Raw genomic sequence first — 15651 nt, 5'->3', positions numbered from 1 at the left:
AGCCCATGGCTCTTCAGAGAGCGAGGCACTGCCTGGTGCCCGGGCCTTCGCGTGTGCTGGCTGCACTGCTCTGACAGCATGAAGGATGTTTGGTTTTGTTCCCAGCGCTGTTATCATTCATCATCCTCTTGTAGAGGCTGGCACCCTCCTCCTGTTCCCCTTCCTTCTCACTCTCTCCCAACCCCCACCTCCGCCCCAGCCTCCACGTCCTGCCTGTCCCCACCCCTGCCACTGAGGGGAGCCCTCTCGTATTTACCCCAGGGGAGACTCTCCCATATTGGTTCCCAGGACCCCAAGGGACGCCCCAGTTGAATGAAGCATTTGCTCAAAAAGTCCTCAATGAGGTAATGTGCTTGGGGCTTTGGGTGTTAAAACATAAGACAAGTTCCTTGTATTCTAGCAAGGAAATAGCCGTGAAGTCTTAGATAGCCAGACACAGGCATGCTCAGAGGGTGAGGCAGAAGAACCACACATTCTGAGAGTCTGGGAAAGGCAGCACTGGCCGGGGAGCAGAGGGTGGGAGACCGAGGACAGGGCTAAACAGCAGGTGGTGAGGGTGACAATGAGAACAGCGAACATCTGGAGACAAAAAGTGGCTGAGAACACAGAGAAAGAGATGAAGTCATCGCTGGAAGAGAAGCCATCACCTCTGAGCTGGCTTGAAGGGGGAAGGGGAGGAGCCAATGAGATGGAAGGCTGAAGGTACGGGAGAGAGGAAATGGTTCCTGAAGCAAAGGCCCAAGGGGGGCTGGTGGGGCAGTCAGGACGGGGAACGGGGAACGTCTGGCAGGGGAGGGAAGTCAGAGCACGGCTAGTTGCAAGGACAGTGGAAAGGAAGGCACGACTGAGCAGCTATGTGGGGAGACTTGGTGAAAAAGGGAAGCTGGTTGGCTCCATCTTCTTAGAGAATCAGGAGGTAAGGTCACCTGCTACAGGCTGGAACTGGCTCAGGACCTTAAGAATACTGGACTGTGGACTCTCCACCAAGGGTGAAAGAAAGGCATACATTAAAATATAAAATTTCTGAGGAATAAAGAGCCGTCTAGCATTAAGGCCCCTGCTGAGAGTCGGCCTCACCCCAGGACCTTTGCACATGCTGGTTCCTCTATTTGCACAGTTAGCACTTTCTCATCTTTTAGACCGTGGCTTACATGCCACTTCTTCAGGGTGGCTCTCCCCAGCAATCCCAGCTGGAGTAGGTTCCCTCCCCATCTCATGAGTCCCCATCTCAGCTTCCTTACTCCTCACATTTGCAATTACTTTATTAGCTGCTTCTTTAAAAAAAAATCTGTCTAACCCAACCAGTGTGTAAGCCCCAGGGGACCAGGGACCACACCTGTCTTGCCAGACACATAGCAGGAGGTCGACAGACACCTGCTGAGTACAGGAACGAGTGCGGAAGAAGGTGCGTCTGTAGTGCAGTGAACAGCCAGGCTGAGCCGTCGTCCCCAGGGTCGAGGATCGCAGACTGGGGCTAAGACGGAGCTGGCAGTGCAAGAGGTTTCTGGGTGGTGGGCGGTAGGGAGTAACCTGGGAAAGATAAAGGGAAGGCAGCAAAACCTCCACGTGCGGCCCAGAGGCAGAGCTAGGATGAGGCGGGGTGGGTGAAACTGAGAGGAAGGCAGAGGCGGCTCCACCCCCAGTGCAGTGACAGGATGCTCCCCGAAAAATGCAGTGGACTGTCCAGGCCATCGGGTTGCCAGATTTGGCAAATGGAAATGAGGACACCCAGTTAGGTTTGAATTTCAGATAAACAAGGAATAACCCCAAGCAATATTGGGGACACACTTATACTAAACATTATTCCTCGTTTACCTGAAATTCAAATTTAACTGGGCATCTTGGATTTTATCTGGAAATCCTACCAGGACGTTAAGTTTTTGTCACTCAAGGTACACCGGCCCAGTCTGGGACACCGGGTGGAGGGCTACGGCTTGGTGATTGGCTGAAGTGTCTGATGGAAGGCTTGAGTTTAAGCATCCCAGCCCATCCCAACCAGGTATTCAACTCCCCCAGTTCCCCGGGGTGGCGTTGGGGCAAGGGGCATCCTGCCACTCCCCAGAAGGATTTAATTCACGGTCCCCAAGCCAAACAGCCGCAAGCCCTTGTTTATAGAGCTCCGTCCTTCAGTGGTCGGAGCCCGCACCCCACAGCCCCATCCATCTGAGAGCAGCTAGCCTGGGCAGGGTGGTGGTACAGGGGGCTGGGCTCATCCCTGCCGCTGGCACAGATGTGGACCCAACGCCCCAACCCCCAGGGCTGGGCTCCCTCCCCCACCTCCCCTTGTCAAGCCCCTCTGTGGGGTGGGGAGCTGTCACCACCCCTGCCCGGTCCCTTGGCCTGCCATCACCACACACACTCGATTAGGGGGATCCGAGTGACTTACAGGGGCTGCTCTTCCCCAGGGTCGGCATTTGCATAGGGTGATGGATGCTGAGATGTCATCTAAACACATCTGCACTTTGCATTTTAAACAAAGCAATTTCCAGAGGAAGCTGGGGGAGCTTTGTCTCCTTCCAGGGACATTTCCTCTGAGTTGAATTCTCTTTCTTTTTGGCACTTCCCACCACACCTGTCCCAGACCCCTCTCCTCTAGTGGCCTCCTGCTCACTCCCCACCCCACCCCACCTCCGTGGTAGTAACCCCAGTTTGCCCAGGGCCAGGCAGGGGTCACTCAGCCCCATCTTCTGTGCCTGACATGGGTGCCCCTCCCCACTCGCACCCGGCAGGAGACCTGTGACTAGGAGAGCAGCGTTAGCCAAAACCAGCCACCCATGAGACGTGGTTGGAGGGACCCAAAACACCTGCTTTGGACATCCTTGTCCCCTCCCCCTCCCAAGACACAAGCCCAGGATACCCCTTAGATCCTCCATGCTTTGTCTGGGGACATAGGATTTTCTTCTAACCTCTGACCTCTGATAACATACAGCGGAGAATTTCCTCTTAATGAGTCTAAGACTTCCCCGCCAGGGACCTCAGGAATATGATAAAAATGTCACCAGAACATCGACCCATAATGTTAGGATGATTTATTTTCTGCAAAGACAAGCAGGAAGGAATAAAGTAGGCAGTCCCTGGGATTTTGCTCCCACTAATGTGGCCCCCACTAAAGTAGCTGCTGGCTCCTGAGGGCCCGAAGTGTCGTCCCAGCTCAGGTCCCGACGAGGGGCATGACTTTGGTTCAAGTCGCTTAGCCGCCAAACTGCATCACAGCACGCCCTCCCGAGGCTCCTCTGCAACAGCACACGTCCACGACGGGACACCGCAGCGTTTGTTCACGCTCCCTTCTTCTCCCCCGTCCGGCCAGATGCACCACGAGCTGGCCCCTGGCCGGGCGGGAGCAGACATCTGAGGCTGGGGGTGGCTGCTGTGAGGCCATGTGGTTCTGTGCACTGGGAGGCGGGTGCGGAAAGGACTGGACTTTGTTGAGTGCCTACTATGTGTCTGGCCCTTTAGATGGCCAGTCTGGAACATGGCATGGGAGTTAAAAGACTGGAATCGGACGCCTACAGACGCGGACGCCAACCTGGGCTCTGTGACCTAAGGCAGTAGAGTTTCCATCGAACACTCAGTGTGCGGAATGAATGGGACAGCGTGTGAACTGTCTCAGAGGTGGCTGGCAGCCGCCTGTTATGACCTGTTAGCACCTTTTCAGGGTGTGCTCGGCTGCCTTGTGCCGGTGGGGAGGGAGGAGCCTGGCCCTGGGCTGCAGCGCCAGTGAGGGCAGAGCGGGGGTTTCTGAGCCCAGGCCAGTCTGAATCCACAGCTCATGCCGCTGCCTAGCAGCAGAGCCACGGGGGACAGAGAGCCTGACCCACTGTCTCCAGGTGGGAGAGACAGATCTGACCCTGTCCCTCCCCTGCTTGAAACTCTGCCAGGGCTTCCCACTTGTTCTGGGATAGAGAGCAATGTCCTCATCGAGGCCGACCAAGCCCTGTGCCATTGGACCCCTCTGGCTTCCAGCCTCCTCTTCCTCCCCTCTGCCGTCAACCAACCAATCAGCAGTCTTTTTCCAGTTTCTGGAGCAAGCCCGAGAACACCAGCCTCCCCGTCTCTCCTTCTCTCTGCTCCCCAAAAGCTCTCTCTCTCCCTGCACTGCCTGCCTTCCTCCACCCCTACAGGTCTCAGCCTCCACCTGCATCCACAGGACGGTTTTCTCCCACAGCCCGGTCCCACCTAAAGGCCAGGTTGGTTCCTTTGTTACACACCTCCATATGCTGCTGAAAGTCTCCTATTTAAGACACACTCATAAATCGCCAGTTTGATGTCTACTCCGCTCAGCTGGGAGTGCCCACTGTGCCCCCAAACCTAGCCCCATGCCGGGCAAAGAATGAGAGAGTAAGGAGTGGGCCAGAGTGACTGGGGTCGGGCAGGAAAGCGAGGGCTAAGGAGACAGAGCACACCCTGGATCGGAAAAGATTTGCCTTTCTGGGCGTTGGCTGAAATATGGCTTAAAACAAGGGCCGGCCTTTGAGGCTGGAGGTGAACCCCTGGAAGGGTACGTCCTGGCTCTGTGGAACTGTGGTCCTTTTGCACGATGAAGCCTCAGGCCAGGGGAGGGGCAGCTGTCTGGGGTTCCAGGTGGTGTCTGTGCTTTGGGGGCCAAGTGAATTTGTGACAGAGGCAACAGGAAATAAATACATGGGTGGCAAGGGCTCGTCCACCCACACCGCAGCCTTCGCTAGAGGAGAGACTTGGCCTACGGGATCAGCTGCTGACTCTTCAGCTTGTGCAGAAAAACGGAAAGAGGCTGAGAGGCTGAGCTGCGCTGGATAACCACGAGCTGGGTCCTGGCGAGGAGGTCCGAGAAGGGGTGCCCGTGGAGGCTGAGTTAGGGAGAGTTGGGGGCGTTGCGGGGATGCCCGAGAGAGGGGTTTCCAAGAGCCGAGGCCACGTGGGAGAGAGGGACGAAGAAAGAGGTTTCCGATGAAGCCTGGCTGTGCATTAATAATGCAACAGCCTGCTGGTGATATCGACAGTGCGCAGGGTGAGGGCTTGGGTCGCTTTTAGTCCTTTTGTGCTTTGCCGGACTGTTGTGTCTTTGGAAGTGAGTGTCTGGGCATCGAATGTGAAATTGGGGCTTTCTTGGGGACATGTATTTAATGAGGGGCCTTGTGAACAGGGGCAGGCTGGCCCCTCCTTTACGTTGGCCCCCGTCTTAGCCTTGTTCCCAGCTCGATCACGGGGGATTGTCCCGTCTGTCGGTGGGAGGAGGGGATGGGAAGCTCTGGTTGTCCCTTTTCTCCACAGGGGAGGTGGGGGAGACTCTGCAGTACCCAAGCGAGAGCCCCAGTGCCTTAGCTTTGCCTTGTGACAGCTGCCGAAGGGATCTTTGCACAGATGGACTGGGCATTTGGGCTGGCGAGGGAGGGATGTCTGAAATGAGACCGATTTCCTGGAAAAAGTAAGTAGGAAAAAAGGCCTCCACAGACCACTCCCCCTCCCCCCATTGCCTGTAAAAAAGAAGGCAGGCTTCCGACTGCCAGGCGCTGGAGCTGGAATGGCTAATGAAGTGCTTCAGGTCCTCATGCAATTGATGTCCGGTGTCCCTGACGGCCATGAAGAGAACAGAGGGCCTCACCATTCCTCTTCCACGTAGAAAAGGCAGGACAGGGTTTCTCAGATGGGGATTCTTCTTCTCGAGTCGCATGCCTGAGTTTTGCTGCTGAGCACGCTTCAATGCCCAGAGAACAGGGGCCGAACTGGCTCTCCCCATGGCCTCTCCTAGCATGGGCCCGAGACCAGGGGGCAGCCAGCCTGAGAGAGCATGTGCGAAGAAATTCTCCAACGGGCCTTTCCTTATTTATTGGATTCCAGATACACGGGACCAGGACTGGAGAATCCTCGGGTGGTGCATTTACATGGGGGTCTCTGGGAGACACAGACAGAGGAGGAAATCCGTACAGGTGGGTGATGCAATGAGGGGCTGCCATTTTTAAAAATATATACATTTAAGAAGCCATTCCAGCCACATTATCATTATTAGAAAATAAGACAATCTTTCCACATAGTGCTTTTCTTTGGTGCTGTTCCGTGGGCAGGGCCCCCTGTCTTCCTGCTCCAGGGGGGCCGCCACTCCCCCAGGCCGCCCCTGACTCCCTGGCACTTCTCCCATCTGCACAGGGGAGGGGAGGGGAGGGCGCCCCTGACACAGGGGTGCGTGCAGATTCCAGCTCCTCCGAGTCCTCCCCATGGCCTCCCACCCCGCACCCCACCCCGGCTGTGAGAGCCTCCTACGGGGCTCTGCCCCCGTGCCCTGGGAGGCAGCCGAGGTTTCCTGTGCACAAAACCTGGGCGCCTCTTTTCGAGGTTCCAGTGGGACAAAACCAGTCCGGAAGCTTTAGCAAGGGTGGGGACACGGGGGCCAAACAAAACCCAGCCACAACCACCTTCTCCACCGTTGGATTTGTACACTTTATTTCTTGGTTCGTTTCAATGGCCTGTGTCATGAGGATACAACTGCGAAGGGCTATTTCCGCTTTACAGGTTTTCCAGGGACAGCAGAATTGGGGTAAAACTTGAGTTCTGTCCTGTTTGTGTGTGTGCATGGGGGTATCCTAACCTCTCCTCACTTCCCCGTCTCCCCACTAAGCCAGGGCCCCCCTCCTCCCAGGGAGGCCCCAGAGCTGGAGGGGCCTCCAACCAAGGAGTTGGCCCCTACAGGGGCTCCCCGAACATCGGGGCTCCATCACCGTGGGCCCAGACCTCTCCCTCCGAGTGGCGTTCCTATTCCCGTTGTTACCAATGTACTTCCTGTTGCTCTAAGAGATTTTTTTAGAGTAAAAGCATCAGCAGCATCCACCTCATCGGCACCAAGGCCTCAGGCCCTCTGCTAGAAAGGGACTCTGCTGCCAGGTACATGAGGCGAAGCTGCACCACCTACGGAGCACCCGCCCGCTCCAGGCCGGTTGTTGCACCGGTAGCCAGAGAGGCTGTTCTTGGCAAAGATGGACTGCAAATGCCAGCGGACACGAGCCCCGCCATGTGGTCCTCATGCTTGAGCAGAAAGTGCCGCTGCACCGAGCAGGGCACCCAGGTATGAGATGCCCCCAACTGCCCCACGGCCCGGCAGCACGCAGCCCAGGGAGAGGCAGGCCCCCGTTCTCTCACTGAGAGTTCTCCAGTTCAGACCCCGGGCACGGCCACTCATGGTTAGGTTGCATTTGGGCTTTGCCCCAGTTCCTGGATGCTGAGGAGGTGCCCTCCCAGATGAAGGACAATGGGGACCCACACGGAGCTAGGGATAGAGCATTCTGGATCGGTTGTAATTCCAGTGCTGACTGTCAAGTGACTGTGGGCTTGGTTTCCCCAGAGCCAACGGGGAATGGAGGGGGGCACATGTCACTGGGACCCTTAATATTGCTATGTGGGGACGTCAGCCGGCCACTCTGCAGCTGCTGGGTCTTAGCCAGCCCTGCTGCCTGGAGAGCTGGTGTCTGTCCAGAGAGACGGGGAGGCGGAGCCAGCAACAGCCGCCAGCCTTGGAAAGCCCAGGAGGCTGTGGACGATGGCCCCTGGCCTCCTGGTGTCCTAGCGAGGGGTGGTGGGGATCCGCCTGCCTCTCCAGGTGACGGGAGGTTGGGTTAGAAAGGGTGTGCTTATGCCCCAGGTGAAAAGTGTCCCAGATGGGGTGGCCCTGACGCGTGCTTTAGAAGTTGGCTGCTGGGAAAGGTATCTTCCATTCTTGGGAGAGCCTCCAAGCCGCCCTCGGCCACCCGTGCACACCACGCGGGGAGGGGGCGTCCAGGCGTCCACTGCGCATGGAAGCAGGGTGGGTCAGAGAGGCCGGCGGCCCCCACTGAGCTCCCTGTCTTCAGGTGTCCCCCGTCTGCTTATCTACTCCTGGGCTTTTCCGCGCTCAGCAGAGATTGGTTTGGGCCTCCCCGCATTCTGCCCAGATCCTCCCAGCCTGGAATCTTAGTGTCCAGGTGCCCCAGATGGGGTCAGGGCCCTCCGCTTCTCCACTTCCCGCAGACTGCATGCTCTGGACCTGCCCCGAAGGCTGACAGAGGGCGGGGGAGGGCAAGGATAAAGGGGAACTCTGGGGAGCTCTTCTGTGGGCCGGCACTATTCCCGCTACAGCCTCTGGCCGTGGTGGCTGGCGGAAGAGCGAGCTCTGAAGGAGGGCCAGGAAGTAGCAGGGGGGCTCCTGGGGGTGAAGAGGAGGAGGAGGACAGGCAGATGGGGGGCACTGAGCGCTGGAGTGCCCATGAAAATGTGCCAGTTCTTGCAGCTACTCTCCCGATGGTGAGTCCCCCAGGAGCTGGGCGTGTGCGGAGCTGAGGCAAAGTGTGGAAGGAGGGGCCGGCTGGACTGTCGAAGGCACGGGGCCTCTTGAGGGACCGCGGGACCCACAGAGTAGGCAGGGCTTCTGGGAGGGAGCACCTGCCCTCTGAGAAGGAACGCCGCCAGGTGGTATCCAACCTGAGTGTGCCTGAGTTCTGGGCCCTAGCGCTGCCCACCAGGCCTGGGGTGGGGGTGGGTAGGTGGGGGTGGGACCAGGGACTGTTCAAGCTACCTCTTGGTGGTCCAGTGGGGAGAGGGGGCCCTTCCTCAGTGGTCTCCAGTGTCAGGGAAGTCAGCCCTGGGCCAGGCGTCAGCACTGCCCATGGAGAAGGAAAAACATACCCAAGAAAAAGCCAGTTTCAGATGAGCCCCACGCCCCGCCCCCCACCCCCATTCCCCTGTCTCACAGCACCCAGGACTCTGCACACAGCCTGGGGGCAAGAAGCCCCTTCTTCTGGGACTGCCCCAGGCCATGACACAGGGCTGGAAGGGCGAGGCTGGTGGCTGTGGAGGTCTCTGCATTGGGCCATCCATTTGTCTGTCCACAGGTGGGAGTCTGTCTGTGTCCTAGGCCGTCAGACCTTGGCCTCCAGCATCTCCAGGAAGAGTTTGTGCATGGGCACCTTGCCCTGCAGTTTGATGCTGTAGAAGTGCTGCACAGCCTTGGCGGCCGTCTGCCTCAGCAGGGGCAGCGTCAGCAGCAGCTGGCCCGTCCTCCGCGGCTCCGCGTGGCGCTGGCTGAGCTCATAGTCCTGCAGTGCCTCATGCAGCAGGTCCTGCAGCTTCTGGACCGCCTCCAGGTCTTCGATGTACATGGAATCTGTGGGCACAAGGGGGAGCATCAGGGGCCCTGGGCGGAGAGCAATGCCATGGGGCTGGGGGGCCGCCAGGGTCCTTGGCTCTGCTTTGGGGCTGTCCAAGTCCTCACTTCAGAGAGAGGGAAACCAAGGCTCAGAGAGCCTGGGCCACTAGTCTGAGGTCACAGAGGCCAATGACACAGCTGGGGGTTGGACCCAGGGAGTGAGAGGTCTCTATCTGCGGAGGATGTTTCTTGAGGAACCACCAAGAGACGGAAGTGGAAACCCTGAAGGGTTTGAACATGAGGAGTCCTGTAAGTGCCCTGCAGGACTGGGGGGGGGGGGGGGGGGGGGGGGGCGGCTCCGGGGCCAGACTGGTGGAAGCGGCATCCCACATCCCTCATTTGCTGTTAGGCAAGTTATTTAGCTTCCCTGAGCCCCAGGTTCCTCATTTGTGAAATGAGATAATAGCTGTACCTACCTCAAGAGTTTAAATGAATTAATACAGATCAAGGGCTTAAACCAGCACAAAGTAAAGGCCCAGCTAGTGGTATCACCACCACCACCATCACCATCAGCAGCATCAGCAGCATCACTACTATTGCTGCTGCTGCCAGGCACCAGCTCAGGCCTTCACTGCAAGCGCTAACCCTACAACATGCTGGCCAGAGAGTACAGACGCAGATCCAGAGTCAGGCTCTGGGTCTGGGTGCCCCGTGGTGGGGAACACGGGGGTACTGAGACAGCATGGCTGGACACATGGGGCACGGTGACGAAGGCAGCTGTTGGCAGGGACCCTTGTGATCTAAAATCCTGGGGAGGGCTTTGGACTCAGGCCACAAATTAGGGGTTCAAACGAAATTTACCAAAATCTCAGCAGGGCGGGAGGCGCTGACGGCTGGGTTACAGTTGGGTCTGAGCTGAAGCAAAGGGAATCTCCCGGACCCCATTCCCTGGCCTGGAGGAGGGTAACCAGCCCTCTCCTGACATTCCCTAAAGTGCCACCCTGGACTGCAGCGTCCAGCGCCTGCCAAAGGTGAGAGGGGAGGGCGCAGGTGAGTCACGTCAGCTTGAAGCTCTGAGTGGGTCTCCAAGGAAGGCTGGGCACGTTTCCTGAATCACTCAAAAGAGCAGAGCAGTCGGGTGGTTTAGATACCGGACTGCTAAGGGCAGCTGCACCGATGACCGCCCCCTGACCTCCTGGGTCGACTCTCAGCCTGTGCCTTCAGGAGCCCTGCCTCTCTCTCTTAGGAGGACAGCAGTGGGATGAGGTAGATGAGGTAGCTGGGGTCTCAGCTGCGGAGCACCTTTGGCCATGTGACTTGGGCTCTAGGTCTTCAAGATGGAGCAAATATGAGTGCAGGTGAGGGTTGGACGAAAGAGCACAGCACCAGGCAGTAAGTAGGCACCGAATGAGCGTTACCATGACCATTGCTGAGAGGACTCCCACTGGGGGCGGGAGCCCTTGCAGGGCTGGGATGTTGCTGCCCCCATACACAGGACCCCTCCCCGAGTTTCGGCTCCTGGTTGCCGAGGCAGCGAGGACTCCTTCTTTGCCAGTTGCAGGGGAGCCTGGCTCCATTCCTGCTCTTCCGACTGTTCCCAGAGTGTGAATCTAAGGTGTGGGGGTGCCTGTAAGGTGGGGGGCCTGGCTACCCAGACTCCCTGCCTCCTGCCAGCGTCCTTTCCCCAGCCCCCCACCCTCCTCCCCAAGGAGGCTGAAATTGGCAGCTGCTTTCGACCAAAAATGAAATAAAATAACATTGCAAGATTAATTTCTTTGCAATCCATCAGCGCGTCTGTATCGATGGCATTGATAAACTGTTAATTACAAAATCAATGGCTATGATTTTTTCCCCTGCTGTCAGGGAGCCTTGGAGAGGGACAAGGGGTGAAAGTCGGCCGCAGACTCCCCAGGGGGCAGGCTCTGGGGCCACGGCCTGTCGCTGACGGGCTTCACCCGTCTGCCCATTGTTAGCCCCCTGAACCGCACTCGGGTGAGCCTGTCCCATCCACTCGGCCTCAGCAGTGGTACTCACAGGGGCCGCTAGGGCAGCCACCAGGACCACGGCAATGATCCCCTGGCCCCTGACGCACTCTGTCTGCCTGGGTGACTCTCCCACCTTACCGCTGGGGACCGGTCACCACCCCGCCCCCGCCCTATCCTTCATGGTTCCCTATACCGACCCTGTGACAAGCCAATACCTTCACAGCCTGGGAGCCTCTAGGACCCCACACTGCTTTCCTAGCCTAACCCCCGAACAGGCCTGTCCTTTCCCCGCCTCTGCCCGCAGCCGGCCGCTCCACTGTGCAGCCCGGGCCTCGAGGACCATGAACTCCTTCTCCATCCGCCCTGAGCCGCCTGAACCTGCACACGAGAGGCAGGACGGCTTGGAAGAAGCCAGTGGGGCAAAAGTCCGGGCTCCTAGCACTTGTCTCACACAACCAAGCACGTTTTTTAGGCAAAGCTTGGTGATAGCAGAAGGTCCTGATGGGCTCGTGTCACCAAGCCACTGTCGGTCTCCAGGTGGCGTGTGCACCTATCTGTGAGCACGTGTGTGCATGTGTGAGTATCTGTGTGCATGCGTGCTTGTCTGTACGTGTCCGTACGTGCTGAGACCAAGGCAAGAGCAGCCGGCCTGGCTGAAGAGCCTTCTGAAAGGTGTTGAGGGTGGGATGGAGGTGGCAGTGGAGTGGCTTCCCTTCCGTCACTCTCTCCTCCCGGGGGGTGAGCGCAAGCTCAGGGTCTGGTGCGGAGAGGCCGGGAGAAGCCAGCATCGAGCACGGGCCCGCCAAGGCTGCCAGCCTCACAGTCTCACCTGGCCGCCCAGGGCCCTCTGCTTTCGCTGCACCCCCTGTCCTGTCGTGCCCCTCCAAACTCCCAGCCCCTCTGCCATGCCGCTTCAGGTGCTGCCATCTGATGAGGCGAGCGGAGGGGCCCGTGAGGGCGGTGCAGCTGCTCCGTGTGGCGTGTCATGATGGAGCGCTGCCGTCACACATTTGTCAAAACCTCTAGATGTGTACACCACACAGGGTAAAAGCCCTGATGGCAACTGTGGACTTTTGTTAATAATAACATATCAATATTGGCTCATTAATTGTAGCGAATTACCACACGAATGCAAGACGTTCATCACAGGTGAAGCCACACAGGGGTGGAGCAGTACATGGAGCTCTATGTGCCACTGGCTTATTGCATCCCCCTCAAACTGCACTTGAAGCCCCAACAGCACGAGCATTCTCCGACAAAACACGCATCACACTGCAGGCGTCTCAGGGTATAGATACAACACTGCAACATGTTAGTTATCATGTTGCCGTAGTTCATTACTAACTGCTTCTCTAGAAGCAGGGGCTGAGACAGGGGTTGGGCCCACAGGGTTTGCAAGGGCACGCTTTCGGGGGAACAGAAGAGAGGTGGATGGGGTGGGGCAAGGGGGGGCGCCTGCGAGGTAAGGATGCAGCCTTGCCTTCCAGCCAACCGCTCCCTGCAGGGAATCCTGCCCTTTGTTCCCCTGTGCGGGTCCCCCACGGGCTGAAGGTGCCAGGGGCTGGGGCAGATGACCCTTCAGGCCAGGCAGGTGGGGGGGGGGGGGTCTCTGGTGAAGGGGCCAACTGTGAGCTGTCAGCCGAAAAACTTAGCAGCTGGCCCAGGAAGGGGGTCTGATGGGCATCAGCAGCACCTCTGCGAGCTCTACAAAGCCCTCTGTTAGAGGGACCGACCGACCTGGTAAGCCGGGGTGTCCTGGGGTACGGGACTGTCAGGAAAGGTACAGCAGTGTCAAGCACACCAGCTGGCCACTCCATTTGTACGGCCTCCGTCTGGGAGCCAGCCCTCCCTCTTGCTCGTGCTGGTAACACTTTGTTTCCCCCCACACTACTAATAATGATAATAACGGATATTTATGGGACATTTTCCCTAGGCCAGGCACTGGCTCAGCGCCTTATCTTAGGTTGATCATTTGATACAAAAGTGCTCAGAGGAAGTACAGGGATGGCCCCATGTCACACACAAGGACAGAGCTACGGAAGACGGCCACACTGTCCACGGTCACCCTGCCACCATGGATCAGAGCTGGAATTTGAACTTGGGTCGATCTGACTCAGACTTGAACTGTTAGGTCAATGTGCCGTCTTGTAGCAGAACCCGTGTGCGCGGGCTGACACTGTCTTTGGGACAAGGACGATGCCTGTCTCTTCCTTCTGCATCCCCGCAGGGAACCCTGCACAAGGCAGCCGCCAAGTGCAGACACAGATTAGATCAGATTTAAGCTCATTCCCCTGTGCCAGCCCCTCCCCCAGAAGCCTCTGAGAGCTCAAGAAATGGAGGCCTCTTTTTAAATGCCAGTGTCTAAACAACTCAGTGGGGAAGGTTTTCTGTCTTGGGCCCACGCAATTTGGTTGTGAGATGCAAGGAATGGGCATAAACTCAGGGCGATTTTGGAATCACATAACCTTGGTTTCACTCCTAGCTCTGTACGGCCCTGGACAATTTGCTTCATCGTTCTAAGCCTCGGTTTCCACATCTGTAACATGGGTTTAAAATGATAAGAACTTTGCTCCTAGGGTAGCTGTGAGAACGAAATAACTTCACAGCTAAATTTATTCGACAGGTTGAGTACTTGTTATGGGCCAGGAATGTTGTCAGCACAATATAATTCTATACCAATAAACCCCTTCCGCAGTCTTGTGGGGCAGAGAACTACTTATTGTTCCCATTTAACTGATGAAGAAACTGAGGCACAGGGTGAAGCATCCCGCCCAAGAGAAAGCAGCAGGATCTGACTCTCAGGAACCCGGATCTGAAATCTGGGTCCTTAACCAGTGTGCTGGCCTGGAGCTCAAGGGCCTGGCAGGGCGCCCTGCAAGTCGGGGCTTAGGAAATGCTCAACTTGTGCTGGCCTTCATCACTGTCCTTCTAACCCCAGGCCCCCTCTTGCACAATCTCTGGTGACAAGGAGCCCCGGCATCTTCACACCATCCCTCTGACAGGCTGAGAAGATGTCTCAAAGCACCACCCCCCTGCCGACAGGTCCCACGCGCCCGTTACCTGAGTTGGCCAGGGCCAGGGCCTTGAGCGTCACAAACTCCTCCTTCTCCACCTTGAGCTTCTTGTACCTGCGCACCAGCTGCAGGATGGCCCTGTAGAGCTCCAGGAGCCCCGTGAGGCGGGAGTGCTCCTCATCCATGATGTAGTCCTCCGCGTACACCAGCTTGTCGTCGTAGGGCAGCGAGCGGTACACGATGCCCAGGATGAGGATCTCCATCCAGGCGCTCTGCAGCAGGCTCATCTGGTCCCCCAGCGAGAGGTTCGAGAAGCCTGTGGGAAGAGGGGGCGAGGAGGGCAGCCAGGGCCACGTGGTGGGCCAGGGCCCCCCGGGGACCAGGTGGAGGGTGGGATGAGGGTGGGGGGTGTCCAGGCCCCTCCGGACCCTGACCGTCACCCCCATATTTTTGGGACTCATCGTCCTTCCCTTGGAGAATGAGTCAGGTGTGGATTCCATGGAAGAGACTGACATAACGAAAGCTCAGTCGATGCTGACACTTGTTATTACCCTTATGACTGTTAGTGCTCTGGTGTTTTTCAAAGTTCTGCAGAGGCTGTTTGACTTGTTATGATCATTATCACTGTTCTGTGGCGTTTTTCAAAGGTCGGGAGAGGCTTTGTGATTAGTTAGATGCATTCGTAATTTAAGGAGTTACTGAGTTCATAGCAGAATTAGGAGGTGGCAGCCCAGGGTCCCCTCCAGCCTGGGGAGTTTCCAGGCTCCCCACCCTGCTCGAGCCAGGGCAGGCTTGGGTGTTGTGGACTGGTGCTCAATCCTCGGTGCAGAGTCTCAGCTGTGCGGAAACCCAGGGGCCCAGCCGGGAACAAGGACTCAGCTGTTCCTGGCCAGTGACCTCCTGTGGCCACAGCCTGGGGCTCCAAAATGCTCAGGAGACCCTAGGGTCAGGGGGCGCTTTGTCACCAGGCAGCCTGTCCTCCCTGGGGTCAGACCCCTGCTGCCCGGGCCATTACTCTCCATTTAACGATGACCCAGCAGTCCTGCATCCCATGAGCCTGGACTCCAGGAGTGAACGGAGGCTGGGTGCAGGGATGGCCCCAGGATTGTGACACTATCTTGTCCAGTGCGTTCTAAGGGTAGCCGGGCTTGCATCCTGACTGCCCTTGCACTAGCTGTGGGCCAACCTTGGGAAAGCTGCACAGCTTCTCCAAACCTCAGCTTCCTCGTCTGTGAAACCGCTGTAACCGGGACCATTGTTACAGTGGCGTCAGAGCGTCGCTTTGAGGTCTAAATGAGCCAGTGGCGATAGAACATGCAACCCAGTTATGGAGCTCTTACTGTGATTGTTAGGGACGAGATGAGAGCCTACATCTGCAAAATGAGGATGATCTATTAGAGCTGCACTCTGTGCAAAGTCAATTAACATCTTGATAAACAAGAAAAAGGGAGAGAGGGAGAAAGGAGGCAAGGAAAGAGAGAGGGAGGGAGGGAGGGAGGGAGAAAACCTCTTTCAAACAGCTGGTCACTAAACGCAGGTGGCGACTTCAGTGCTCAGTTCCAGC

General features: G+C 57.5%; 1 protein-coding gene across 2 annotated transcripts in view; it reads right to left on the bottom strand.

The window, feature by feature from the left end:
• Positions 1–5790: 5790 nt before the first annotated feature.
• ESRRB (estrogen related receptor beta) overlaps positions 5791–15651 on the bottom strand; it is a 104336-nt gene continuing 94475 nt past the window's right edge. Inside the window, exons 6-8 of one of the 2 annotated variants that reach the window (XR_004900135.1) lie at positions 14134–14403; positions 6328–9106; positions 5791–6290 (exon numbers count right to left, since the gene is read on the bottom strand). Coding sequence is in view for 1 of the 2 variants with exons in the window: in XM_028507188.2 (XP_028362989.2) it covers positions 8862–9106; positions 14134–14403 (515 nt within the window). In the remaining variant the exon portion in view is untranslated. Of the gene's footprint in view, positions 9107–14133; positions 14404–15651 lie in introns of both variants that reach the window. The other variant, XM_028507188.2, reaches the window with a different exon arrangement.

Source organism: Phyllostomus discolor, chromosome 1 (assembly GCF_004126475.2).
Source record: "Phyllostomus discolor isolate MPI-MPIP mPhyDis1 chromosome 1, mPhyDis1.pri.v3, whole genome shotgun sequence".
In the NCBI taxonomy this organism is placed as follows: Eukaryota; Metazoa; Chordata; class Mammalia; order Chiroptera; family Phyllostomidae; genus Phyllostomus; species Phyllostomus discolor.
The sequence above is the reverse complement of the archived record's forward strand: the minus strand, read 5'-3'. Positions and strand labels throughout refer to the sequence as shown.